We start from the raw sequence: 27,093 nt of genomic DNA on the forward strand, positions 1-27,093 counted from the left end.
TATGATAAGCATGAACAATATTTCTGTTATTTCACTTTAAATCTATTTTGCCTACCCATAGCAGCAGGGCTTGATATTTAATGCTAAGGTTAGATATTAATACTAATTTACACTAATTTTTTTTATTGTTTTTATTTGTATTTTTTTATCTACCGTAGTGGTATTACTAGTGGTATTACCACTTGGGTGACCCTTAATGTGTAATCTCGCAAAAGTCTAGGAAAAGTGTTGCAGCACGCTTCACGGCAGTGTAGTGGGATTTGTAAACATATCGATTTTAACGTTTGATTACGTAATTACCCTTCTGCAGTTCGACAGCAAAATGGACGAAGGTGGGGTTTTAAAGAAGCGCGATGAACACAATTAGAAGTATCACGGTTGCTGAGTAAAGCCAGTTGTATTCCAGTCGATGACGGTGTGTGTGAGATTCCCCTTCAGACAGCTGTTTGTTATGGTCCAGCTAATGCGAGGAGCTTGACTTTTAATCCCTCTGAATTTAGTAAGTTCATTTCATTTGACCTACTATACAAATGACAATGATAATGGAGTGGAAGAGTGGAACTGCTTGATAGAAATAACAGTTAATTTATTTAAAATCATATAATAAAAATAAAAGTAAAATATTATATTCTCAGGGCCACATAATATTTGAGTTGTATTTAAATTGAAGATATTGAAGATAACCTCAAAACTCAGACTTTCAACTTTAATTTAAGGACATAATAAATAAGCACTTGATACCCATATAAAGTACAGTCTGAAACCCATAGACATCACCAGATGCTGGGTTTCTTTTCTGGTAATGCTCTGCCAGGTCTTTACTGCAGCTGTGTTAAGTTCCTGCTCATTCTTGGGGTCTTTTGCCTTTAGATTTTGTTTCAGCAAATGACATGCATGCTTTATTGAATTCAGGTAATTTGATCAACTTTGCCATTGCAGAGCATTGTATGTCTTTGCTTCAAATAGTCTTGGGTTGCCTTTCAGGTCCTTCTGCACTATGAAGCACCATCTAATGAGGGGATTTATTCTGGCCAGTTTTCCTTCACAGTGACAGTATTTCATAGTATCTTAAAGTAGCTAAAACACTGAAATTACAGACTGTGGTGGTTGTTCATCAACAACTGAACAAAAGAAAATCTACTGCAGATTCTATAAGAAAGAGTATTTGAAGTATTGAGGTTATAAAATTGACATTATAAACAAGCAGATATGGTAATGTTAGATAACTAACATTGCAGTGCTTCAGCAGATACTGTCACCTCATTGAACTAAACAGCTTGTCAAAATTCATGATTTACAAGTATCTCCTCCTCTCTATATAACACCCTTATACACTACTTATTAACCCAAGAGGCTCTTGACAAAGTAAATATTTGTCCAGATGTGCTTTAAATACATTTTCATGAATGTTACATAATATATTGAGCTTTTAGTAAATGCATGTGAACTGTGAAATGTACATATTTTTTTCTTTGTTCCAAACAAAGGTATTGCCAAATTATCTACTCATTTCCATCAAGATCAGTGGTTGCCTGATATGATATGCACAAGTCCATGATTTTCTATGTATTTTTGACTGCAGTTCCTTGCTGTATTCAGAATCAGAGTGTGTGATTCATTGCCTCATTTACAAAACAAAAAATGGATGTTTCTTGTACACTTGAATCATTATTGACTTATTATATTTTCAAATTATTGTTGGTACTTTGCTTCACTTCAGAAGAATAGAAGCTAGATGCTAACTTCACTTCTCTACTCCAGTGCCTCTACAAGTGCTTGAAAGGCATATTATGTATGGAGCGTGATCATATGACCACATGACACAAATCTCCAGGATAATACCTAATACAAACTAGCCTCTCTCCTTCTGTGGTAAACTAATGCAAAAATATAATATATGTCTCCCTTGAATATTATTGGCAGATGGGGATGTTATTGGTACGTTATTATGAGATATGTACAGGTAGCAGAAAGAAATAATTTGCGGAAAACCAAAAGGCTGAAAGTATCAGTTGTTACAGTAGCTGCATGTTTTTACAATGTGATAATTAAATAATGTAAAATGGTTTAATTAATCTTGATATTTGTTGGTTGTTTAGTGATGAATGGAATGACAGCAGAGGACTACAAAGAAACTTACTGGCCAAGGCTGGAAAAAGCAGTTGAACAGCTGCTGACTCAAAGCCCAGTGAAATACAGTTCTATCTCCTATGAGCAGATTTACAGGTTGGTTAATTTTAGGTTTTTTTATGTTGCAGAAACACTTCACACAAATCCTGCCATGTACAACATTAAAATTTGTATGGTAAATCTCTAGGGGCCTCAAATATAAAAAAAAAAAATCGCACTGATTCCAGAGTCAAAGTATGCATGCACACAAAAATGGAAGTCATGTGCCCACACATGAAAAAAATATATTTTTTTAAACCTTAATTAAAACTGTTTCTGCTTCATAAATCATTGTTAAAAAAGTGCACAGGTAAATGTCTTCTTTTGCACGGATACCACCCACATATATTCAATTCAATTTATTTGTATAGCGCTTTTAACAAAGCAGCTTTACAGAAGTATAGAAAAAATTATAGTTAAGTTACTATTTATCCCTAACATTTATCCCTAATGAGCAAGCCTGAGGTGATGGTGGCAAGGAAAAACTCCCTGTGATGTTATGAGGAAGAAATTTTGAGAGGTACCAGGCTCAGAAGGGAACCCATCCTCATTTGGGTGACACTGGACAGTAAATAATGTGAATGCAAATAATGTTGTTTCTAGACAGCAACCAAGAGCTCTTGAGGAACTATTAGGTCAGTGTACTTTCTGAGTTCATTATTGGCATAGCACTAATTCCTTCCTGCTGAAAGCTGACTGAGGCAACGGCAGTTTAAAGACGGCATGATAGTCTCCAAGTGGTTCTATCCACAGTAGTCCCCTGGGTCACTGGCTGTCCACGCAGATCCATCATTAGCAGCAGTAAGCACCACTAAGCGATACCAGGAGTAAATAGTCTGGATGGATCAGGCAGGTCCGGAAGAAGAAGTGGTCACACTGGAAACTCAGAAACACTGGGAGCTCGGGAGTGGGACTTAGCTTGACAGAGAAAGAAAGAGAGAGAGAAAATATTAGGTATGCTTGTGATCATGTGATGTTTGAAGACATAGATTATGTGCATAGTGCAGGCAGAGACTAGCTATGAAAGCATAACTAAAAGGGAGAACCAGACGCTGACAGACATGAAGGCTTCCCAGGACCACTTCAGCAAACCTGAGCGACTTGCTCGGTGGTAAGGCGACAGCATCCAAGGCGACAGCATCCAAATATCCCTGTACTCCAAACACTCTGTGCCCATGAACCTTCTAGATCTACTCTTTTACCTAAGAAAAACTATACATTGAAAGCTTGACTAAACAAATGTGTCTTCAAATGGACTTAAACATTGACACTGTGTCTGATTGACTGTGTTTTCTGCATCATGAAGTGACATCATATTTCTTATCTTAGCAATATTTCTGTTTCTATTTGAAAGAAGGCTATCCTAGAGATATTATCTACATGAGCTTCAAATGAAAGATAAAATCTATAAAATTTGCATATTTTGAATTTGTCTCAATCCATCTGATAATATTTTATGCAGTTTATTATTTAGTAGTAAACATATGAATGTATAAACATGTAATCAAACTATTTCTTTTTGTTCAGTCATGTTTATAAGTGTGTGTGCCAGCAATACTCCGAACATCTCTACAGGGACCTGCTATGGAAGATTACAGCTCACTTACAGCAAGTGTGCTTAGAGTTGCAAGTATGTGTAAATAGATATTCACGTAAACATTCTTGTTCTGTTGGGAAAAAGCTGCCTGGCTTTCACAAGAATGGTGATTTTAGTCATTGGGTGAATTTTCTCTGCTTATTTTTTAAAGGACAGCCAACCTGAAAGTTTTGTTGAAAACTTCAATCAAGCTTTCACTCAGTACATGGCTGCAATCCAGTGCATCATTCCTGTGTTTTTTTATATGGTAATTTGCTCTTTTTGGTTCTTATTGACATAGCAGTCATAATATAACATGAGTTGTTTATTTTATAAAATAATGTTTTTATAATAATGTGATTGAACCTACTTGATTGTGTTATTTAGTTTGCTTTATTTTGTTTTAAAGAACAAGTTCTACATTGAAATTAAGCTGCACAGAGACTTGAAGGATGACCTCATGGACCTTTTCTCAGCTCAGGTTGCAGAGAAACATATTAGTATGTTAATATGTAAGTACATCTGTAAACAAATGGTGCTTTTACACACCAGTTTTGATGATGTATTTTACACAGTCAAGCACTGATTATTTGCCAAATTAATGCGTGTATCATGTAAGGAATAACACATGAAAGAACATGCAAGTATGTTCCTTTTTTGCATCATGATGTCACATCACCCCAAAGTATTTTCAGACTTTGTTATTCTGCTCGTACTATAGCACTTTGTCTAAGATTTCACTGTTTAATTTATTCCTGAATGGCACGTCATATATTTTAGTGGTTTATATTTAGATTTAATGTCAAGGAATGTCCATGAGACAAGTTAGTTCTTGTTCTTATGTTTTGACTGCAGAAATACTGACAGGAGGCCAGAATACTGCCACACTGATAAAAGAGTGTTAAAAAAAAAAAAAAAAAAAACTGCTGCAAATGCTTTTGCATTTGTTGGTGATAGCCTACAAGGTAGCTAACAGTAATTCAAAGATAGCCAGAACATCCAGAAACTAATCCATTACAATAATCCAACCTAAGGTAATAAAAGCATTAACAAGTATTTCTGCATCATGTAGGGCTGCAGCTATCGATTATTTTAGTAATCAATTAATCGAGTAATCGGATAAGAAGTACTTTATATGATATATGCAAGAGAAAATAAGACAGGTCTCTTAAAATGAACAACTAAGTTGTTTCCTATTTAGAAAAATAAAAATAAAATCTAAACCCATTTAGTACATTTAATTGACATTCAAAATGCAAATACAAATATAAATAAAAAAAAACTTAATTACTTCAAAAGAAGGTAAAAATAGTACAACATAAAACAAAATAATAATAATAATGTGTAAATTAATTTTGACGTTTCAGTCTAACTACAGCTCAAGCAGGACATAAGCCTTTACTATCTTCCTGGAAGACTTTGTGGCTTTTGTAAGAGGCACAAATTAGTGGACAGAAAGGTAACTTGGAACAACAACAAGTCCATACACATCAAATTTCTTAACACATTTTTCTGTAACATGAAATTAGAGTTATTCGGAGAGTAAACCCTCTGAAATGTCTCTCTACATACTGTGTATGTGTGTGTGTGTGTGTGTGAGACACAAAACTTTCACAAAAAAGCTAAATTAGGGACATCATAACTAGCCACCATACTGATTTACGGTCTTAAATAGTCACTACATGTAGCCGCAATCCACATACATTTATACCGGCCTTAATTCTTAATTTCAACTAGCAATCATATTGATTTAAGCTAATTGTGAACGTTTATATTGATTTAAGCTAAGTGTGAAGCTTGTGTCGACTCTGAGGACTTAAAACAGTGACTGTGTGTTTTCGAATGAGATATTAACACAGTGAAGTTAGTTTGATATTCAGACATTAGACAGATAGTTGGAAGCGGTATTTTAGGGACCGTCGACAAATTTCTGTACGACTGAAATGTGGTACTTGTTACTTACCTGGCTACGTGCCCCAGTTATTCTAATTTGTTCTTAAATATATGTATACCATGCATCATTGCATGCTGTTGTTAATTTATTTATTTAAATGTATTTATTTATTTATCTATTTAATTAATAGATAGTATTAATTATGCGTCATGTGAATTAATTTGTAATTTTTTTTTTTAATGAAAAAAAAATCACTATTCCTTCAATACCTCCTAGGTCATGTGATCCTGTGACCCAAAACTAGTACCAAAATAAACCCCCACAAGGTACACCTCGTATTATCTCAAAATATGTCTTCACTGATTGTTATTTGTCAGTGGTCCCTAAAATACCGCTTTCAAATGTCTAATGTCCCAATGTCAAACTCACCCGAATATCACCGTGGTTGAGATACATTGAAGTATGGAACTTTCCAGTTCAGTCTTAGAGTAATCACACTGTACAGAGTTTTCTGTCTGTTTTAGTTTGAAATGACTTTGAAAACTTTCTGCCGTTTTCTTTGGCCTGAATCATCTTTGTGTGTAGTTACAGTAAATGGACTAAACAAAGCTTCGAGGCAACTTATTTGCCTCTATGATTTTTGTATTTGAATTACTCGAGTTATTCGAGGAATTGTTTCAGCCCTGTACCCTAGTGATATCAATATGAGGTTCAAATGAAAGAGTAAAGTCAATAATCACACCAAGAACACTGTGTGGAACACTGCTGCACATGATGAAACAGAAAGGCTATCCAGAGTTACTCTGTAATCAGAAAGCTTGCATCTGGCTGCATGTGGTCCTAGTACAAGCACTTCTTTCTTGTCTTGACAGACGTAAGCAGGAGGAAGTTAATAAGCATCCACTGTCTAATATCTCCCTGAGGAACTTTGAACATAACTTTTAGTATGCATAGAGAAGTCACTTAACTCCAACAACATTTTCTAGCCTTGTGTAAAATATTATGCATAATAGTGTCAAAAGTTGCACTTAAGATCAAGCAACACCAGCAAGGTGACACAACCCCAGAGGTCAGTTATCACTTTAACCAGTCTCTGTGCTATAATGAGGCCTAAATCGATACGTTTGATACATTTCGTGAATGTTATTCCTAATGTTATTCCTTATTCCTGTAGGTATAAGCATAACTGCTGTGCTACAACCTTTTCAAGGATGTTGGATATAAAGTGGAGGTTTGATATTGGCCTAAATTTTGGACAGTTGACAGGGGCCAGGGTCGGGTTTTTCAATGAGGGGTTTTATGACAATGTGCTAGCTAGGGATGTGGTTACTGGTTAAGGCGTTGGACTAGATGATCGGAAAGGTTGTGAGTTTGAAACCCAGGTCCACCAAGCTGCCTCTGTTGGGCCCCTGAGCAAGGCCCTTAACCCTCAGTTGCTCAATAAAAAATTAGATAAATTGTAAGTTGCTCTGCATAGGGGTATCTGCCAAATGCCAGAAATGTAAATGTAACCATTAGTTTAAAATATTTTGTTACATTGCCAGCACTAAGGGAAGAATTTTTAGAATGGGTTTAGTAGCCAGTTTAGGGTTTTAGAATGGGTTTAGTATCTGTTTAAAGGAACATGTAGATAAGGGATCTAGTACACAGGTTGATGATTTTGGCAAAGAAATTAGTGAAATAAGTATTGCAAAGGGGAGTGAAATAAGTGCTGATCAGATATAGAATATTGTTATCTACATTTATTTACAATTATTGAAATAATTAATACAAATAATTCATTGCTGGTGCTTACTGATGGCCTGATCAGGGTGCTGTTTTTTCTCTGTAAATATTTTTCTTCTAAGTGGAACTACATTATCTAGGGTGTAGTGAAATGTCAACTCTAATCAATTAGTCGCTTGATCTAATTCTGTGGGGTCAGACATTGATCCAATAATGGGTGTTAATACCAGGAGATCTCTTCAGTAGCAGATGTAAATGTACTTTTAACACGGTAACATGGACATGTAACTATATTTAATCCGAATGTTATATTGAGACCTCTGGTATGAGTAATGTCGACATGTGACTATACTTTCTATATTTAATCTGTGACTACATTTTCTATATTTACTATATATTTAAAATTCTATATTTAATCATATTTAAGACCTCTGGTATGAGTGGATCCTATTACGGTCTGATTAACCCCTACTGAATCTAGAATGGGCTCAACAGCTGTTCTCAGAGGTTCTGAATTATCAGAATGAATACTAAAGTCTCCAGTAATTAGGTTTGAAAAAAATAATTCACAGATTCAGACCATACTGGAGGTCTGTAAATAACAATTGTCTGAGTAGGCTTAATTTTTGAGGATACATTTGTTAAGTTAGTATTAAATTAACTTAAATGCTGTAACATATTACAGCATCGGACATTGTCTTTGCTAATTTACACATCTTTACAATATTACTTATCTTTGGCTTTGTGAGTATGCCAGCAAGTCATCACCCAGATATTGTTGCATTTGTCTCAAACCTATTTCTGCCCATTGATATAGAACAGGTAGCAGCTAAATTCCAGTGAGTATTTGCTTTGCCAAATAGAGTTGACATGGAGATGGTTGGTTTGCAAAATGAGATATAGCTGAAAGTAGAATTTATTTGCCTGATATTCTCTATTTTTTTCCATTGAAATAAGTCAGGAAGTCATTTCTGCTGTATATTGATGGTGTGTGTTTTCCTACAGTGTTTTTATTCTTAATTAAGCTTCCTATGGTATTAAATAAAAATTTAGGATTATTATATTATAGGATGCTGTTTATATTCTAAGGACTTTTAAGGGCTTGTCAGCAGAGGGAAGTTTCCTCCTCACTGCGTGTGTATTCACTTTAGCATCCGAACATCCCAGTTTACAAAACCCTGAAAAACACTGGGAACTTTCCAGATCTGCTCCTTTTAATTAAGAAAAAACACTTGACTAAACAAATCTGTTTTTAGCCTAGACATAAACACTAATATTGTGACTGAGTCCTGCGGCTGTTCCGTAATATCAGGGCTTTGTAAGAAAAAGTTCTGCTCCTGTAAAATTTGACTAGGACAATTTGACTCGTCCATTCTTAGGGTAGTATGTAAGCCATCTTCTTTGCCAGTGACATACATTTGCATACTGCTCTCAGAGTTCACAGTTTTCACAGTTTTTATGAAGTGAAGTTGATGAATTTTGTAACATGGACATAATAAAATTGTACTCTTGAAATTTCCTTGCTGTCATGGGTCAGCAGGTAAAGAATAAAGGTCTCTTCTAATAAGGAGCCTGTGTTAACTCTTTTGCTTGTGTGCTCACTGAGAATCCTATGTATTCTCCACATGAATTAAAACTAATAATAAACATGGACATAGTCAATATAATGTAGCAAGGCAGCAAAATTACCTTTTTTTGCTCCTTAACTTCTGATCATGGGCATTGTTCCGTCCCCTTGTTTATGAATGCAAATAATTAAACAATTACAATACAAATTACACAACTACTGCAGCGCTAAGCTAAAGGTACAGATATGTTTGAATTAGTAATGAACATGCCTGATGTCTCTGTGATTGGCACTTACTATTTCCACCCCCCTCCCCCTTAAAAGGTCTACCAATTAGCATAAGATGTTCTTCCAGGTGGTCCAGTTAAATAGCAATTAAGATTGTTTGTTTTTTTTTTGTGATGATCTGTAAAGAGATCTTACTTATTGATTTAATGACCATATTACACCTGTCCACCTTTTCTTTTTAAAATTTAATTCATGTCATGTATGTCAATACTGCTTGTTATTTGTTATTTGTTTTAATATTAGCTCTTCTTAAGAAAGCTGATTCCATGTCATTTCAAGTTAAACCATCAACCATGGCAAGTGTGGTAAAGGGCCTTTATGATCTGCAACCAGGTGAGAATGTTTGTCCATCTTTTTCTGTGTTTAGTGTTTAGTCCAGAGGGTGGTGTGATCAGCTGAGCTCACCACCTGCACTGAGGGGAAAAAAGTATAGGAAGAGATGGACTGAAACACTTAATATTTAAAGACATTCCCAGGAGGGGTGGTCATATTTTATTTGAACAAACACAACCTGATTATACAGTAGTTCTTCCAGGACGTATACACAGAGGTTCTTCAAACCTAATGGTGCTGTTACTGTTATTGCAGCTGATGACCTGCTTGTGCTTGGCCGGCAGATCTGTGAACATCTTTCAGAACCATTTTGCTACAAACAGCAAAGCAGATTAAACATTAGCGAGCCTACTTCAAGTAGCAGATAACAGCTGACAAAGTGTTAAAAGTATTAAGTTAATAAAGAAATGAAATCTAGTCAGCAAAACGATTCACTGAATTTCCACACTAATATTGGTTTGATACGTCACTGCAGACTTAGTCTTTTAAAGTCTTTAGTAGTGTTTACTGTTTTACCATAACTAGACTAAGCTACAAATGTTGAGGTACATGAGCTGTCTTTCATGGAATCTAAATGCAATCTTTAAAGGCATTTTTCTTCTTTTTTTTTTTTTTAATATGGTTATAACCAGATTTAAAATGCTATGATGAACTTTGATGCATGCAAAAGTAAAATGTCAGAATATGATAGTTTGTTGATATTACCAACTAATAGTTTGTTGGTATTGTTGTTGCCCAGTAATGATAGCTTTTTATTCTTTTTCCCTTCAGACTGGGCTCAGCTAGCTCCTGCATTGTTTTCTAGATTTATTCCCCAGATTCACCCTCCTGTTTTGGAGTCTGATCTGCTGCGGTATGCAGCTGAAGACCAGAAATTGCAAATGGAGCTTTCACTAAATGGTTTTGCCAGGTAGTAGATCATTTTGCATACTGATGTTTTTGAATACTGTGTTTTAAAATGGCACTGCATATATAATAACAAAATATAATTTGGATAAATTGGCAAGCATAAGGGCTAAAGCAACAGGACTTGTGGGGTGTTCCCATCATGCAAATGGAGTAATGGTTAAACGTGACAAAGGAAGGAACACTGGTGAATCAGCAAGAAGGTTATGGGTACCCAAGGCTCACTGATGTGCATGGAAAGCAAATGGTAGTGTGATTCCTCCGATTCCTGATTGCTGGGCAAACAAGTCCGATCCATAATGTACACTTGAATGATTCAGCAGGTCAAAGCTCTTTTGGCAGGACAGGTGGGACCTACACAGTATATTAGGCTGGTGGATTTAATGTTAGGGCTTATCGGTGTATAAGCCGATAATGAAAAAATATATGTTTTTTTAAATTATTATTATTATTATTATTATTATTATTATTATTATTATTATTATTGAGTAATTTCTTTTCCAGGTGTAACCACTCACGTAAAAGACCAAGTGAAGAATCCTGAAAATCCTGCTGGAAAACATGAAATGAAGAAAGGCAAAGAAGAAAGTGCCCTTACAGTGGGGCTATGTATTAACTGAAAATAATTTACTAAGTTAAGTAAATGAAGGGGTTAAAGGCCTTGCTAAAGGTAACAGTTTGGCTGGGCTGGAGCTTGAACACTGAGCCCTTGATCTGTTCTGATCAGCAACCTGAGCTAAAGACCAGACAGACAGACAGACAGACAAATAGAGTTTTGCCATATTGCCAAATGTTTTGGGACCCCCCAATTCAGGTGTTCTTTTCCAGGGTTTGGCCCCTTAATTCCAGTGAAACTGGAACTTGTATTAGAGTAACTTTCTAATAGAATCTTTGTGTGGGAAGGGGAACACATCTGTCTGCAAGTCCTACTTATTGTTAGTGACACATATAGCATGATGGCCTTTTTGGTCTATTCACACTGCATGGAAAACAAACAGAATTTTCATTCATTTCATTTTGATTTGGGACACACCAAATCAAAGTTATATAAACTACAACAATCGTTAAAATAAGCCTCTTGAAAGTTAATGCAAACTTTCTTGTACTGTGTATGATTTCGTATGTGATAAATAAAATTTGAATTGAATTGAATTATTTGCAGTACAAATGCCAGGGTTCAGCTGCACACACAGTGTACTCAGTGTGAAACAGGCATTGTCCTTCATGGTTCCTTAATAGTTGTGGCCTTCTTGGTTGAATATACACCTTCATGGTTGTATATACAGTACATGGTTCCAGGGAGAACCTTTAGAAGAATTAATCCAATAAAACACACCTTTACCATTTGTTCATAATAGAAATGTAATATATAGTCTTTCATTATAAAAAAGTGCAATCTCTGTGACTTTGTGGCATAGATGTTGGTACCACATGTTCACGCCCATTCTGATGTTTCATTTTAACATTTGATTTTTTTTAATAGATAATTGCATGGAATTAAAAAGCTTAGATTAGCTGTCAGTGCATGCAAATACTACACAAAAGGCAGACAATTTATTTTACAAACAACCAGAACTAAAACAAAACTAAAAACAAAAACCTTAAACCATGTGGCAAAATATGCAAGACAAAAACCCCAAAAACTTGAAGGACACACAACCAAATGACCCTAACCCTCATGAGCCTTAGTAAAGACCAACACTATGTTTCAGACAGATCGTGCTGAAGACAAAGTTAAAAAAAAAAAAAAACCTCTTTGCTGTCTCCGGAGTGGTGGTCATGCAAAGAGTGATTTCTAGCAGGCTAGTAGCGTCCGAAAAATTAGGCACAAATAATAGCAAGCCCCAGAAAATGCCTCACAATCTTTTTGATTTTGGCTCTTAGGCAGGCTGCAAATCTCTGCTGTCTTATTGGCTGTTTTGAGATCCATCTGCACATTGCACATTACAAGTGGAAGTCCAATTAGCATATTTGCTTGTCAAATTCTTTAGATTTAATGTGAGTCCCGTCCATGTCAGGAATATCAGGACAGTTCTCACATGTTGTAATTATCATTGGAAATAATAATTGGCAGTGACATTTACATGTGAGAGCTGTCCTGATATCCATGAGATGAATGGGCACAAAGGATTCCTGATATCCCTGAGATGTCATATACACTTGATTTGACAAGAAATAAAAGTAAAGTAAATTTTTCAGTTATACTAATTAATGAGTAATATTCTCATTAACCATAAAATAACACTAGGGCTCCAAACAAATCAAACATCAGCTATCCTTGGGTGACACATCAGTGCAACCCAGAGTGTAAAAGGATGGGTTTTTTTTTTTTTTTTCCTCAAGATATTGGAGCCAAGGTAATCTCCCAAATGCCACTTAATTCAGTGTCAAATAAAAGCAAGCCACACCTGATCAGTTGAGAACTTTATCATCAGTTCTTCAAATTTAGACACTGTGCTGACATTTCTAAATTTCATGCTAAAACATCAGCCATGGACACAAAGACCACTGGGCTTTCCCAATGGTACTCCTTTATTACTCCCATGCAATCCCATAGTCAAGTTGATGCAAGCTGTCATGGTCATAAAAGTAGGCCTAAATCCAGTGGCGGGCCGTGAATTTCACACCTAGGCTGTCACCAAATCGATTTCTTCTCCTCTGTCAGCCATTGTGAGGTTAGTTTGTGCAGTTCGCTGCCTCTGACTACTTCAATTATCCAATCAAAGGCCATGAAATTGCTGGCGTAAGCGTACGCCTGCCAGATGGCCCCAGTGACGCCAACTCAAAATCTGATTGGTTAATGTAACATTGCCACTTATTTTAAGCTATGGGCATCTGCACTACTGATTCTGAAGGCCTTAAGGCAGATTTCTTTCACCCTGGCAACACATGATGTCAGCCACTGGCTGAAATATGATTGGATAAATACTCTTATCATAAATATACACTACTGGAAGCACCGCAACCAAGAGAAAAGCTATGAAATGTAGAGAATAGACTATTGGGAATAATTTAATGGAAATTATTTTTCATGGAAAAATATATTAAATATATTAAACTGCAAGTCAGTGACTCAGATCACTGCTGTTTAGACCAGCAGAGAAGGCCTTGCTGACCCTGATGGCCCACCACTGCCTAAATCAGAATTAATTTCTGAAATGAGCTCCAAATGGTCCTCACGAGATGAACATACACCAGATGAATGTACACTATTAAAATTTGTATTTATATTCATAAATAATCAAAGCCATTGTAAACAACATCCTCTTTATTCTCTGATACAATGTACAGAAATGGCATAGTGAAGAATTAATGAGAAACAAAAATGTATTCTTAATGTTTCTGAAAAAATAAAAAAAAAAGTTTATTTCACTAAGACAAATGCTCCCAAATCATTAAATGACCTTTTATTTGAAACAAATTACCATGTTTTTTTTCACAGCATCAGAACACATCAGGTTTAACAGTGTGGCTACTATATGATGTACAAAATGGACTCTTGCATTAATGAATGGGACAGACTACTTATTTCCTTCACTGGTATTTCACTACTACATTCAGCTGTCACAGTAAGACAGAAAACCACATAAACACCACTTTTCAATAGAGGGCTTTTTTTCTGAAAAGGTGGGATTTTTCTCCATTACCATCTCTAGTATTCTTTGTGCCTGAAGGTGGACCCATCACATGCACCCAACGTCTGACTTGTAATTTTGCTGCAGCACCACGGCTAAATAATTAATTCTGTATGCTAACACATACACCAGCCAAACCAGCAGCACTGGACTGTGTGAGTACATGAGCCTCAGGAAAAATATATTTATATTAGCTTCAAAGGTAAATGGTTTTCGAATTTTGGGTATTCAGAAAGATCTAGGATCCAGGATGTCTTAACTACAAAAGTTCAAATATGGAGTGAAAAAAAAAATTACAAATACAACTTCAACAACCAAAAACTAAGCCAATAAAATAAAAGATGTGTTCTGTGAAACAGAGCATGAGGAAACAAAGTTACTGAAGGTCCACAAACATTCTCCTATCTTCAGCAATATATACACAGCAATCTTCTTACAGTGCATTCACTTTTAGGACACATGCCCTATCCAAAGCAGGAATTCTCATGCCTCGAGGCACATGTCTTTTAGTCTGGTGCATGCAGACCTCTTCTCACTCTAAGGCAGCAGGGTTTCGGGAGGTTTCTGAAGGTTGTAGACCAGTTAGTGAGTGTAGCACCACTCTCTCAGCCTGCAGCATAGGTGCTCATGAATGAGTAAAACATGGGTAGCTTCATGCGCTGCTGATCCCGTCGACACCAAGCTATCACCATGCCCTCAATGTTCGTTGTGTACAGGTGGTGTCCATCACAGGAGAAAGTAAGACTACAGTAATAAACAGTTATCAGAATACTTTATACATACATGTTAAAATATAATATAATATAATATAATATAATATAATATAATATAATATAATATAATATAATATAATATAATATAATATAATATAATATAATATAATATAATATAATATAATATAATATAATATAATATAATATAATATAATATATGTTTGTTTGCGATTTAAATGATCTCTGATCATTCAAGATTATTTATACACCATTATCATGGTAAACCTGCACAACATACCTTACTATAGGCTTGTTGGACTTGGGAAAAGTTATTTCTCTCACTGGCTTTAGGTCCCATGTGCTCCACAGCCTTCGTGTGTATGCACAGCAGAAAAAGGGAGGGATTTCATAAAAGCACGATTAATGACAGAGAGCAGGGATAAATAACAGGCAGAGAGCAAGAGAGTGAGAGATTGATTATTGATTATACAAATTGAAGATAGTATCCTGATATGGCATGTCATTGTGAATTAAAACAAACTATAGCATCAAACTATATATAAAAAAAATAGCATTTAAGAACATGACCTTTATGAACATTACAGTGAATTTTATTTAATTTTAAGCATATTGCATCTTATTAGTAAGGTCAGAGCACTGAAACTGCATCCCTGGAGCAGAGAGGGCAGAGAGTCATACTCCCCCCAAAATCGTCATATATGCAAGACCTACCACTGCCCCTACTTTTTTTTTTTTTTTTTTTTTTAACATAACGTCTGGAATAATCAAATAAATATTAGTAACATGCTTTTTGAGGTAAAAGTCATTTGTGTTTTATGTATAATCTCTTACCTCACAACTCCATTATGTAGACCTCCTGCAATCACATTAACTGACACCCCCTCTGGCTGGTTGGAGAACGCAACAGAGCAGATGTTCTCTCGGCAGTGGACATGACCAATCAGATCGCCATTTACTGTCCATAGTCGCAAATCACTTCCTCCACCCACTACACAAAAGAAAAAACAGAACACTAAACAGATTGCTAAAGAATACATTTCTATCATTTAATTTTTTGTATAGTAATTTACATCACATCAGTAATGTACATGTACATCAGCTATAATATTTAAATCACTGACAATTTAAATAAATAAGGCTGCTTTGAGACAGACTTTGTGCAACAGTGGTATTTTGCTTTAGTACCTTTACATTTTTTTGTGTTTTTTTTTTTTTAGTATTTACCTTATTGTGGATACTGCTGGAAGTTGTAAATTGTGAACATTATTAATTTAAATAATAGAATATGCTCTCAATGAGATATAAAGTTATTTTAAAGCAAAACGCCACTGTTGCACAAAAGTCAGCAGAGTCCTCAAAAGGTCTTGAGCAACCTTAAGTGTGTCTCATTTGAACACTAAGCTATAATAATGAATTTAGGGCTGGAAATGTTTTTTATTTATTTATTTTTCCATTTTTCTTGAATCAGCATCTCTACATGTATGGCAGCAATTCCATTCCAGTGTCTGTTGAATTCCATCACAGGTACACCTCATTCTGCTTAATGAAGTACTGATTAGCTCATTACATGAACCAAAACTTAAGTATAAAAACCACCTTATTTAGGAAAAGTATAAAAACCACTGATGTTGTCATCACTATCCTCTTCCAGTTGGACCAGCTGGATGGCAAAAGCAGTGCTAGAAGTACCTCAAAAGTAATTGAAGTCAAATGACTATTGACCATGCCAAAAGAGTTAAAAAGAAAGTTTTGATTGAGGAAAAGAAGAGTTCAATTATGGTTTTACTGGCAAAATGATACACTGAGCATCAGGTTGCTTCCATCCTTAAAATTTCAAAGACAGCGGTTCATGAAAACAAGGTCAAGTTGCAGACATTGCAGACAACAAAGCTACAGACTGGCAGAGGGCGAAAACGACTCTTCACTGCCCGGGATGACCACCAATTCATTTGAATGTAACTCAACAACCGTAGGATGACATCAAGTTATCGAGTCATGGGGGGCAGGGCTGAAGTCAAGTGAAGGGCTGAGGTTTATAGAGGACTGGAGTAAGGTCATCTTCTCTGATGAGTCCAATTTTCAGCTTTGTCTAACCATTAGATGACCAGGTGTTGGTCAGAGACCCAGCGAAGCCACAGTTTTTTCCACCTTTCTCCTCTTGTCTTCCACGTTCCGCACTTCCTCTTGATTCTCATTCCATCCAAAGATGTGCCCGATTCCAGCCTTGCAGATCATCACTAATCCGTGCCATCAAACACCAGCCACAAGCCATCGAACAAAGCTGAGCTGCTTGAATCTTTGCTGCTGGGTGACTTTATGCCACTCCTGGCACAATGTGAAATATTAGTGGAGAGCATGTCAAGTCGCATGAAAAGCATGAATGAAAATCCTATTATATAATCTTATTATTATTGCACCAAATATTGATTTTTTAAATTTTTTCTAAGATAAAAAAGGTATTGTGTTGTTCAAATAATGCAATGGAAACATCATATTCATTTTTAAAGTCTGAAAACACTGCATCTTTTTTTTTTTTGACCAGTTGTCTTTTTCTGTAAATAAATGCTCTAGCTGACAATATGTTTATTTGGAATTTGGGAGAAATATTGTCTGTAGTTTATAAAATAAAACAAAAATGTTCATTTTACTCAAACATAGTAAAACCAGAGAAACTGATAACTTTTCAGTGGTCTCTTCTCCGGAGTTGTATGTTTCAACCAATCAAAGACAAACCTGTACAAAAGTACAAAAATCAGATTTGATAAAACTTTTTGATATTCAAAAGTGTTTTCCTAATTTTAAATTAGATATGATAACCTGTTTTGTGTTTTTACTGTAAAAAAAAAAAAAAAATTCACATGCTGTGGGCAGTGTTTCAACTTTTTTTTACATTTGTGTATATTTACTACTAGAAAATATAGTCAAATCTTCAAAAATTTAATAATTTTTTATCACACTAAACACTGCTTAAACTTTACTTCCTGTATTCATAATTCATATTCTATACCAGTGTTGTAGATAAAGTAAGAAAATAACCTAATATTAATGAATATCAGAGTTTAAGAAGCACTACAAAGATTTCAGTCTGTCAAACAAATAAACAAACAAAAAAAATCCTAACCGAAAATCATGCAATTGTTTGGAGTCTGCCACTTTCACTGCCATAGTTGTTGCTTTGCAGTGTAACATGGCATTGATTGCCTTAAAAATGGTCATGTCAGTGGATCATTAAATTTATTATATTTAGGGGTAAATTTATTATATTTAGGGGTCAAGCACAGAAGATGTGTAGCTACTTCTTGCGTTTGCTAGTGTTTTCCTTTTATAATTTTTTCCTATATTCCTATTGTTTTTGTTTTTATTATTATTAGGGGTCAAGCAACATAGGTTCATGATGACAAATAGACATGAAACATTTTCACACTTTGCAGACTGCTTTTGAATTTTGCAATGGCACACAATAATTGAGAAATTGCTTTTAAATTTATCTCTCTATCTCTGCAGTCTCAGAAAGGAGTATAACAATTTGTGGTCATATGCTACAACTTTCACAATAACACAGATAGCCTGAATGAACACCTGTGGGAGATTTTGGAGTGATATGTTAGGGCAGTAATCATCACAATCAGAATCACCAGTAAAGATACAGAGACTTGCAAATTTGATGCAAAGATTAATTGAAGCTGTTTTGAGAGCTTGTGGTGGTCTAACACACTGTGTTATTGTTCTTTTCCCTTTAATTTATTAAGTAGAAGAATTTGATTTGCTAACCTTCTGCTAGACGTTCTACAATGTTTGTAGAAGTTAGTCCACAAACCATCAACTGACTAACTAACTTTTGATCATAATTGTCTTTTTGGCACAAATCAGATAGGCTTTGTGGTAAATCTTGAAACAGCTTTTAAGCACTGAAGATAACAACTAAACACACAATTGGGCTGTGCAGAAATTCCCCTAATGAAAATCCACTGAACAATAAGGTTCTAGGAACTCCTATCAGCAAGAGGAAGAACACTCCAACAAAAAACAAAAAAAAAAACAAAAAACATGTTTTGGCCCCTAAATATCAGTGAAGCACTGCAGAGATATGACCTTTACTTAGAGAGAGATTCTGTTTTATGGATAGGGGCAACCTCAGCCTGGAAGGAAAAAATCCTAGTGAGATATTAATTTTCCATAACAACAAAGTTGATCGGTCAACAGTATACTGTAACTCCCAGCATGTTTGAGAACCTGATGAAACATTACATGTGAAGCATAAAAAACCCTATACTAATTGTGTTGGAAATGAGGCTCAGGAAAAAGGTGTGGATTTTTAGAACCCTTTTGCAATGTTGTTAACCTAGGCTATTGAGCCCCATTTCCAACCTAATTGGAAAGAAAAAAAAGAAAAGAAAAAGAAAATTCTAGTCTTTGAGACCAGTGGCTCCAAAATTTTTTATACAGGGTCATTAATGTCTTGTATCTCTAGACATATATAGCTGGTGGTCAACACTTTTGCAAGAAACTCAGAACTTTTCGTGACATGCAAATATTGTAAAGGAGTACAGGCCAGATTTTGTGGGAACTGGTGGTCCGTCCCTTAAACTAGACAAAGGAAAATACATTATCAGAATCAAAGTAAGGATGTAAGGAATAAAACAGAATCTAAAGCCTAGAATCCACAGTCATTGGGGACTGTAGAAAGACTGAACATAAAGACTAAATACCCATAAAAATGGGATCCAATCTGGTAGAATGATATAAATTTCTATGGAAAGAAAATAGGGAGAGACTGATTCAAGAAGTGGAGTAGCTACCTATATACGGTAAATAATTTTGATTTAAGCCAAAAGTAGTTTGAATTAATTATTGATTGAATAAATTCTAATGCATACAGATAACAGGAAATTAAGAAACACATAAACATCATTATGGAACTGAAGTTCTAGAGACCACAGTAACTCACCTGAGTCACAGACAGTGGCAATATCTCCTGTTGTCTCGCTTGCTGACACAGCATTCACAGGGCTTTTGTGGCCAGTTAGACTCTGCACATAGCACAGGCTAACAAGACAAATTGTCTATTACTCAACTTTGATCATCATCTTTTTAACAAATTACAGGTGACAAAAAAACCTTTTGTGGACCATCTTTGTATTTCTTTGTTAATTCCAATCTCATTGACTGCTGTTTTGAGATTTCTTTATACCTCTCACAATATTATTGTCAAATGCTGCTGCTGCTTTCCTGATCTGTTCCATGTCTGGTTGTAAACTACTTTTTTTTTTTTTTCCCCACGGCACTCCAAATGTTGTATTGGCTATGTGATTTTCCCCCATTTCTTAGCTCAATATGGCTTCATTTTAGCCTTTGGGTCTTCATTTTAGCCCTTGAGTCTTGTAGTCACTACATCTGAATCCCAGGGCTCAAGACATTCATAGCTAGACTGTTTACACCAGGCATCTCCAACACATCGCTCACAAGCTACCAGTCACTCACAACACACTTCTGAGTAGCTTGCCTAAAGTTTTATAGAATGTGTAAAAAACTGATGAAATCAAATGAACTTAATAAACCTGTTTAAATTTCATTTAAACTCACAGACGTCCCACCCCTTTCCAGTGTTGTACCGAAATCTGACTAATCATACTCCTCTGCACGTGAACGCCCAACACACAGTTTAATACAGCCATGATTCAATTTAACACACACCAAGCATGTTTGAGAACAAGGAAGTGCTATATAAACTTAAATCTTTAAGCACAAACTCAAGTAGTTTGGATAAAATATAAAGAACGAAGTTACAATGCCAAAGCAAAACTGCTGAATAAATCTATCCTGCTGCACGAAGATGCAGAACGAGTCTGCTGTACATAATTCTTATTAGTGCAGCTGATGTTTCATAGTAAAGTACTCTTTAATATTTCCCATTGCACTTGGATATGAATACCATAAAAATACTATTATTTAATCACAAAGTCCAATACAACTTCAGATCCCTGTTTTCAAATTAGTATTGCCTTCAATATTAATAGCAATAAGCTTTTTAAATAAATGTTACTAATATAACACAAGTAGATCTTGGCCACCTTCATTTTGTCAAAGTAGCTCTCCTAGGAAAAAAGGTTGGAGACTCCTGATTTAAACAGTCACTCTAACAGGGCAGACGTGTCAACAGACACATTTTCCAATACATGATTTAGTTTTCTCTAAATGATAATAAATTGTGTGATGCAAAAATTTGTAGCAAAAGCCATCAGCATGATGAGTTTTATGACAAAGGAGATTTACCCTTAAAAAGTCCTCTCATCTAAATAAGACTCATGATTATTAAGTACTAGGCATGACTACAGAAAACACAGACTTATGTACACAAACCGATTGAGATCCCAGATGATGCCGGTTCCATCTTGGCTGACACTAATCAGGATACTGTATGGTTTACAGACAAAAAGACCCGTGACCTCATCTGTATGTCCATACAAGTGAACCTGTGACTCAACCTCCATCTCAGAAGCCTAGAAAAGGAAAAGAAAGGAGGAAACTTGGTTAAAAAAACAAACAAAAAAAATACAGCAATTCTCTGCTAATGTGATTGATGTGTTTGATCAAGCCTTATAAATACAAAATAAAATGGGAAGATCACCACTCTGAAGCTCTTATAATGAAACACTTATAATTAAGCAACTAAGAAACAGGAAAGAGTTCTTCCCTAAGATTATATTTTTTTCTTAATGTAGAGGGATAAAAAACTAAAGATGAGAGAAGTGAGAGGGCAGAAGTGAGAAGTGAGAGGGCAGTGCAACCATTTGACCTCTCAACTCCATCAGGCTTCAAGAAATGTGTTTCTAGGGCAACAGTAAAATAACAAATGAGACCACTCCAAACATGGTTTGCATGTGTGTTTGATAATATGATGGTGGGTGGGTGGTTGGTGTAGAATCAGGAGAGTCATGTTGCTATGGTAACCTACCACAAAGCGATTGCTGTAGGCAGTGATAACTCCGCATTTACTGCCTGTAAATAGCTGACAACCATCAGACACCCAGGCACAACTTGTTACCTAAGAGTGAGTGACAGTATGCATTATGGGAATCAAGCAGCTTATAAATAAATTGCAATAAAGTAGGAGATCACACAGGAAGAAAAAGGTTTTCCATTCAAAATAATTTGCAATAATAATCATTATCTCCCTGAAGCTAAATTCAAGACTCTTAGATTTGAAACAGTTTTATATGTGCATTTTTTTTTTTTAGATTTCAACATAGAATTTCCCCAAGAACTTAGCAAAAAAGAAAAACAACTTAATGGGTTATGTATATGTATATGTATGTATATATATTATATATATATATACACACACACACACACACTATATTGCCAAAAGTATTCGCTCACCTGCCTTGACTCGCATATGAACTTAAGTGACATCCCATTCCTAATCCATAGGGTTCAATATGACGTCGGTCCACCCTTTGCAGCTATAACAGCTTCAACTCTTCTGGGAAGGCTGTCCACAAGGTTTAGGAGTGTGTTTATGGGAATTTTTGACCATTCTTCCAGAAGCGCATTTGTGAGGTCACACACTGATGTTGGACGAGAAGGTCTGGTTCTCAGTCTCCGCTCTAATTCATCCCAAAGGTGTTCTATCGGGTTGAGGTCAGGACTCTGTGCAGGCCAGTCAAGTTCATCCACACCAGACTGTCATCCATGTCTTTATGGACCTTGCTTTGTGCACTGGTGCACAGTCATGTTGGAAGAGGAAGGGGCCAGCTCCAAACTGTTCCCACAAAGTTGGGAGCATGGAATTGTCCAAAATGTCTTTGTATGCTGAAGCATTCAGAGTTTCTTTCACTGGAACTAAGGGGCCAAGCCCAGCTCCCGAAAAACAACCCCACACCATAATCCCCCCTCCACCAAACTTTACACTTGGCACAATGCAGTCAGACAAGTACCGTTCTCCTGGCAACCGCCAAACCCAGACTCATCCATCAGATTGCCAGATGGAGAAGCGCGATTCGTCACTCCAGAGAACGCGTCTCCACTGCTCTAGAGTCCAGTGGCGGCGTGCTTTACACCACTGCATCCGACGCTTTGCATTGCACTTGGTGATGTATGGCTTGGATGCAGCTGCTCGGCCATGGAAACCCATTCCATGAAGCTCTCTGTGCACTGTTCTTGAGCTAATCTGAAGGCCACATGAAGTTTGGAGGTCTGTAGCGATTGACTCTGCAGAAAGTTGGCGACCTCTTCGCACTATGCGCCTCAGCATCCGCTGACCCCGCTCCGTCAGTTTACGTGGCCTACCACTTCGTGGCTGAGTTGCTGTCGTTCCCAAACACTTCCACGTTCTTATAATACAGCTGACAGTTGACTGTGGAATATTTAGGAGTGAGGAAATTTCACGACTGGATTTGTTGCACAGGTGGCATCCTATCACAGTTCCACGCTGGAATTCACTGAGCTCCTGAGAGCGACCCATTCTTTCACAAATGTTTGTAAAAACAGTCTGCATGCCTAGGTGCTTGATTTTATACACCTGTGGCCATGGAAGTGATTGGAACACCTGATTCTGATTATTTGGATGGGTGAGCGAATACTTTTGGCAATATAGTGTATATATATATATATATATGTGTATGTATATGTATATATATATATATATATATATATATATATATATGTGTGTGTGTGTATATATATATATATGTATATATATATATATATGTGTGTATATATATATATATATATATATATATATGTGCGTATATATATATATATATATATATATATATATATATATACATATATATATATATATATATATATAGTGCCTATTAAGTAAATGCACAAAACAATCTAGAGTTTATGCTACTTTGCAGTTATCAGATAAATTATACACTATCATGCTGTTAAAACAACTTTAGTAAAAAGGTTGTTTTGTTTTTTGGCAACAATGCTATTAGTGTCTGACCTGATGGAGCGGAGAGCACTGGATATAATTGATGGGTGGCTCACTTTGCTTGCTCTTAAGCCGCAGTGTATTGTCACAGTAGCCCCAGCTGAGAATAGCGGACCACTGGATATCTGTGCTGTGCATACTTCTCACACCTAAAAAATAGTTAGTGTTCAGCTGAAAACATCATTACAACAAGAGACATACTGTTCATCTAATTTGCTTTCAATTGTCTATTATGGTCAGTCTAGCCATGTGCTTGCAGACTGGTGCAGACTCTGCTGGAAACCAAAGTGAGAAATAGGCCAGAATTTCTGCTTACATTTTCTGATAATTACATGTAGATGTAACAACTTAGAACATGGCACCTTTGGTGGCAGACAACCCAATTTTAGGTGACCATAAGTATACTTGTAAAAAGGAAATTTGTTCTACTGTTCAATTGCACAATGCATGTGCAATGTCTCTGATTTTCAACTTTCCTTCTTTTCCCAGCTTTTATGTTGCTTTTGGTCTTCATGTTTTTTTTATCATTTTCATCAACAAATGCTGCATTCACAGGCAAACCTGTCTATCAAGAGTAGACAATCAAAGCTCTTATTTTTTTAAACAATCAAATTAACAAGGGCATACCTGAGCAACAAAAATGATCCGTCAGTCACATGCTGCAAAATTTGTTTAACACATCTAGATGTATTACACATTATGATTTGTCTTCTGATCACAAACTCAAATGTTTTAAGTGTACAACAAAAACAGAAAAATTAGCCACACCATTCTAATACTTTTGTGAGGACTGTAAAAGCTTTATTATATTATGCAATAACATGATTGTGGTCAGTTAAGCAGAGGAAATGCACAACAATCTACTTTATCTGAAAACAGATGTTGCAAAGACCTGAGGGTGTATCCATGTACAGTTTTATGAAACATCAATACTCATGGTGATTTGGATGCATCTTTTGATGTATGTAAACGTGTATGTCCCCCACCTTGCTCCTTGCTGTAGATCATCATAAGGCAGAACTTGCAGGAGAGGCCACAGATGGCTCGGGTAGGCAGCGCCAACAGTGAGCCAAAGCACTCTCCATGGGGCTGGCTGAAACACACCACTGGGTCAGGAGCACTAGGTGAGCCCACATACTCACCCCATTTTAGGCCCTTAATCCATGGTAGAGGACTCTGGAAAAACAAAAAAGGGACTTGCAAAACCTCATAGTATCGCAATAAATTTGAATTTAAACAAAATAAAATACAAACCCTACAAAAGCAGGAGTTCAAGCACAATATTTTATTTAAATGCAGTTTTTCAATACACCACTTCAAAATTGCACAACTCTTGGTGGTGCTGACTATGTGTAAAAAGCTCAAAATGGGAGTAGAAGTAATTTCTAGATGATTAGAAGGGAGGCATCGTTGGTGCAGACAGAGTGGTTGTCAGAGAAATCTTCTTGTATGTGCTGTGAATAGTAGGCCTTTGCTCCACACACTTGCTTATGTAGCCAGTGACAGATAATGCATGTTCCTCTATGTAACTTTTTCCAACTCTCATTACAGTTGCTGGTTATCCGAGTTGAGATGAGAGGTTCAGTCAACTCATCCCATGTGTAAAGCATGACTGAGTTGCACTCACACAAGCTGATGTTCCCAACAACCTCATACTTAACCATTGTTTGTCCCGTCTCTCAGTTAGTTAATTGTCTAAAACTCACTTCTTGGTAGTAATAAAAATTAGTTTTCTACATTTGTAACTATTTCCTCTATGCTTATTTTACCACTACTCAAAACTTTGTATTCATTCTTGATAGAATGTATATTATTTTGAAAATGCATAAAAGGTTAGCTTATGGTGCAATGACCAAAGATGACTTTGTTCTACAATATCCCCAGTTTGTCCGTTGGGGTGATTTCAGAAAATCTTCCTACCTCAAATACTAATTTATTGATTCAAATGAATGAATAATATACTGATACTGTAGACTGTGGTGGAAAAAAGTAAAAAATATTGTCTCTTATTATAGTTTATTTTTTGCTATACCTGATGGAATAAAAAACATGGGAATTTTTTAAACAAGTAAACATTAGAGACTCCTATATTTTCTAACATTTGTATCTTGTGGTATCAACAGGTTGAACCTATTGATACTTTTATTGGTGTCTTAAGTGCTTCTACTGCATCAATGCTATTCCAATGCTTTTTCAGTATAACACATTTGAAGTTCTGCATACCTAACGTATGCAGCTACAAATAATAAGTTCACAGAGTCAATTCCACTAATTGTTGTTTACAGACCCCCTAGGGCCATATTCTGAATTCCTCAGTGAATCTGGAGATTTTCTTCAAACCTTGTTGTTTCTTTAGACAAAGCATTAATAGTAGGAGACTTTCAACATTTATTTTGATAAGCCAGAAGACCCTCTGAGAACAGCAGTTGTATCCATCTTAGATTCAGTAGGTGTTAATCAAAATGTAATAGGACCTACTCATATAGGCCACACTCTGGATCTCATTTTTACATTCAGATTAAATATAGAAAACATAGTCACTCTTCCACAGTTGGAAGCTATCTCAGATCACTATCTTGTTTCATTTAAAATGCGTCTTAGACACGAGATGCTTGAATTGCCACATTATCGTATGAAGCGTACATTTACGTCTGCTACTGCAGAGAGATTTACCAAAAGTCTCCCAGAATTATCTCGCATGATTGGTTCGCCGTCTGACCCCACAGAACTTCACCAGGCCACTGATTACTTGGAGTCAATGTTTCAGAACACCTTAGACACTGTAGCCCCACTTAAATGGAAAATAATTAATGGTACAATGACCACACACGAGCTTTAAAACAATCAGCTAGGAAACTAGAACATAAATGGTGTCAAACTAAATTAGCAGTATTTCAGTTAGCATGGAAGGAAAGCATTCCGAGATACAAAAATTCTCTTAGTACTGCTAGATCAGCGTATCTTTCTGCCCTAATCGAAAATAACAAAAACAATCCTAAATTTTTATTTAGTACTGTAGCAAAACTAACTAGGAGTAAAACCACTGTAGAAAAGCACATTCAATGAAAAAATTGACAATATCAGGCAAAAAATTCAGACTATTAATTTAAAACCAAATTATTTGTTAGATAATTCTTTAGATAATATAGCTATTTCTGATCAGAGCTTAGAGTGCTTCACTCCACTTCAAGAGCCTGATCTAATTTCGCTAATTTCCTCTTCAAAACTTTCTACCTGCATCCTAGATCCTTTACCCATGTCTTTCCTTAAACAGATACTACCAGTAGCTACCGAACCCCTTCTAAAAACCATTAATTCTTCC

The 27,093-nt window shown here is 35.9% G+C and overlaps 2 protein-coding genes across 4 annotated transcripts in view; one reads left to right on the forward strand and one right to left on the reverse strand.

Moving 5' to 3' along the window:
* Positions 1-357: 357 nt before the first annotated feature.
* Positions 358-11,220, forward strand: cacul1 (CDK2 associated cullin domain 1; the record flags this gene model as incomplete). Its single annotated transcript, XM_058385243.1, has 8 exons — positions 358-499; positions 2,100-2,226; positions 3,697-3,799; positions 3,918-4,013; positions 4,155-4,257; positions 9,463-9,552; positions 10,324-10,462; positions 10,963-11,220. Coding segments are annotated over 8 exons (840 nt in total), but the record flags the coding sequence as incomplete, so codon positions are not given.
* A 2,515-nt stretch (positions 11,221-13,735) lies between these two features.
* Positions 13,736-27,093, reverse strand: part of lyst (lysosomal trafficking regulator) — a 114,921-nt gene continuing 101,563 nt past the window's right edge. For all 3 annotated transcript variants that reach the window (XM_058382454.1, XM_058382443.1, XM_058382448.1), the window contains exons 47-54: positions 24,758-24,947; positions 23,784-23,920; positions 21,783-21,872; positions 21,188-21,327; positions 19,776-19,873; positions 15,659-15,815; positions 15,105-15,176; positions 13,736-14,837 (exon numbers count right to left, since the gene is read on the reverse strand). In XM_058382454.1, coding sequence (XP_058238437.1) covers positions 14,699-14,837; positions 15,105-15,176; positions 15,659-15,815; positions 19,776-19,873; positions 21,188-21,327; positions 21,783-21,872; positions 23,784-23,920; positions 24,758-24,947 — 1,023 coding nt within the window. In that variant the 3' untranslated portion in view covers positions 13,736-14,698. The remainder of the gene's footprint in view (positions 14,838-15,104; positions 15,177-15,658; positions 15,816-19,775; positions 19,874-21,187; positions 21,328-21,782; positions 21,873-23,783; positions 23,921-24,757; positions 24,948-27,093) is intronic.

This window comes from Hemibagrus wyckioides, linkage group LG03, assembly GCF_019097595.1.
Source record: "Hemibagrus wyckioides isolate EC202008001 linkage group LG03, SWU_Hwy_1.0, whole genome shotgun sequence".
In the NCBI taxonomy this organism is placed as follows: Eukaryota; Metazoa; Chordata; class Actinopteri; order Siluriformes; family Bagridae; genus Hemibagrus; species Hemibagrus wyckioides.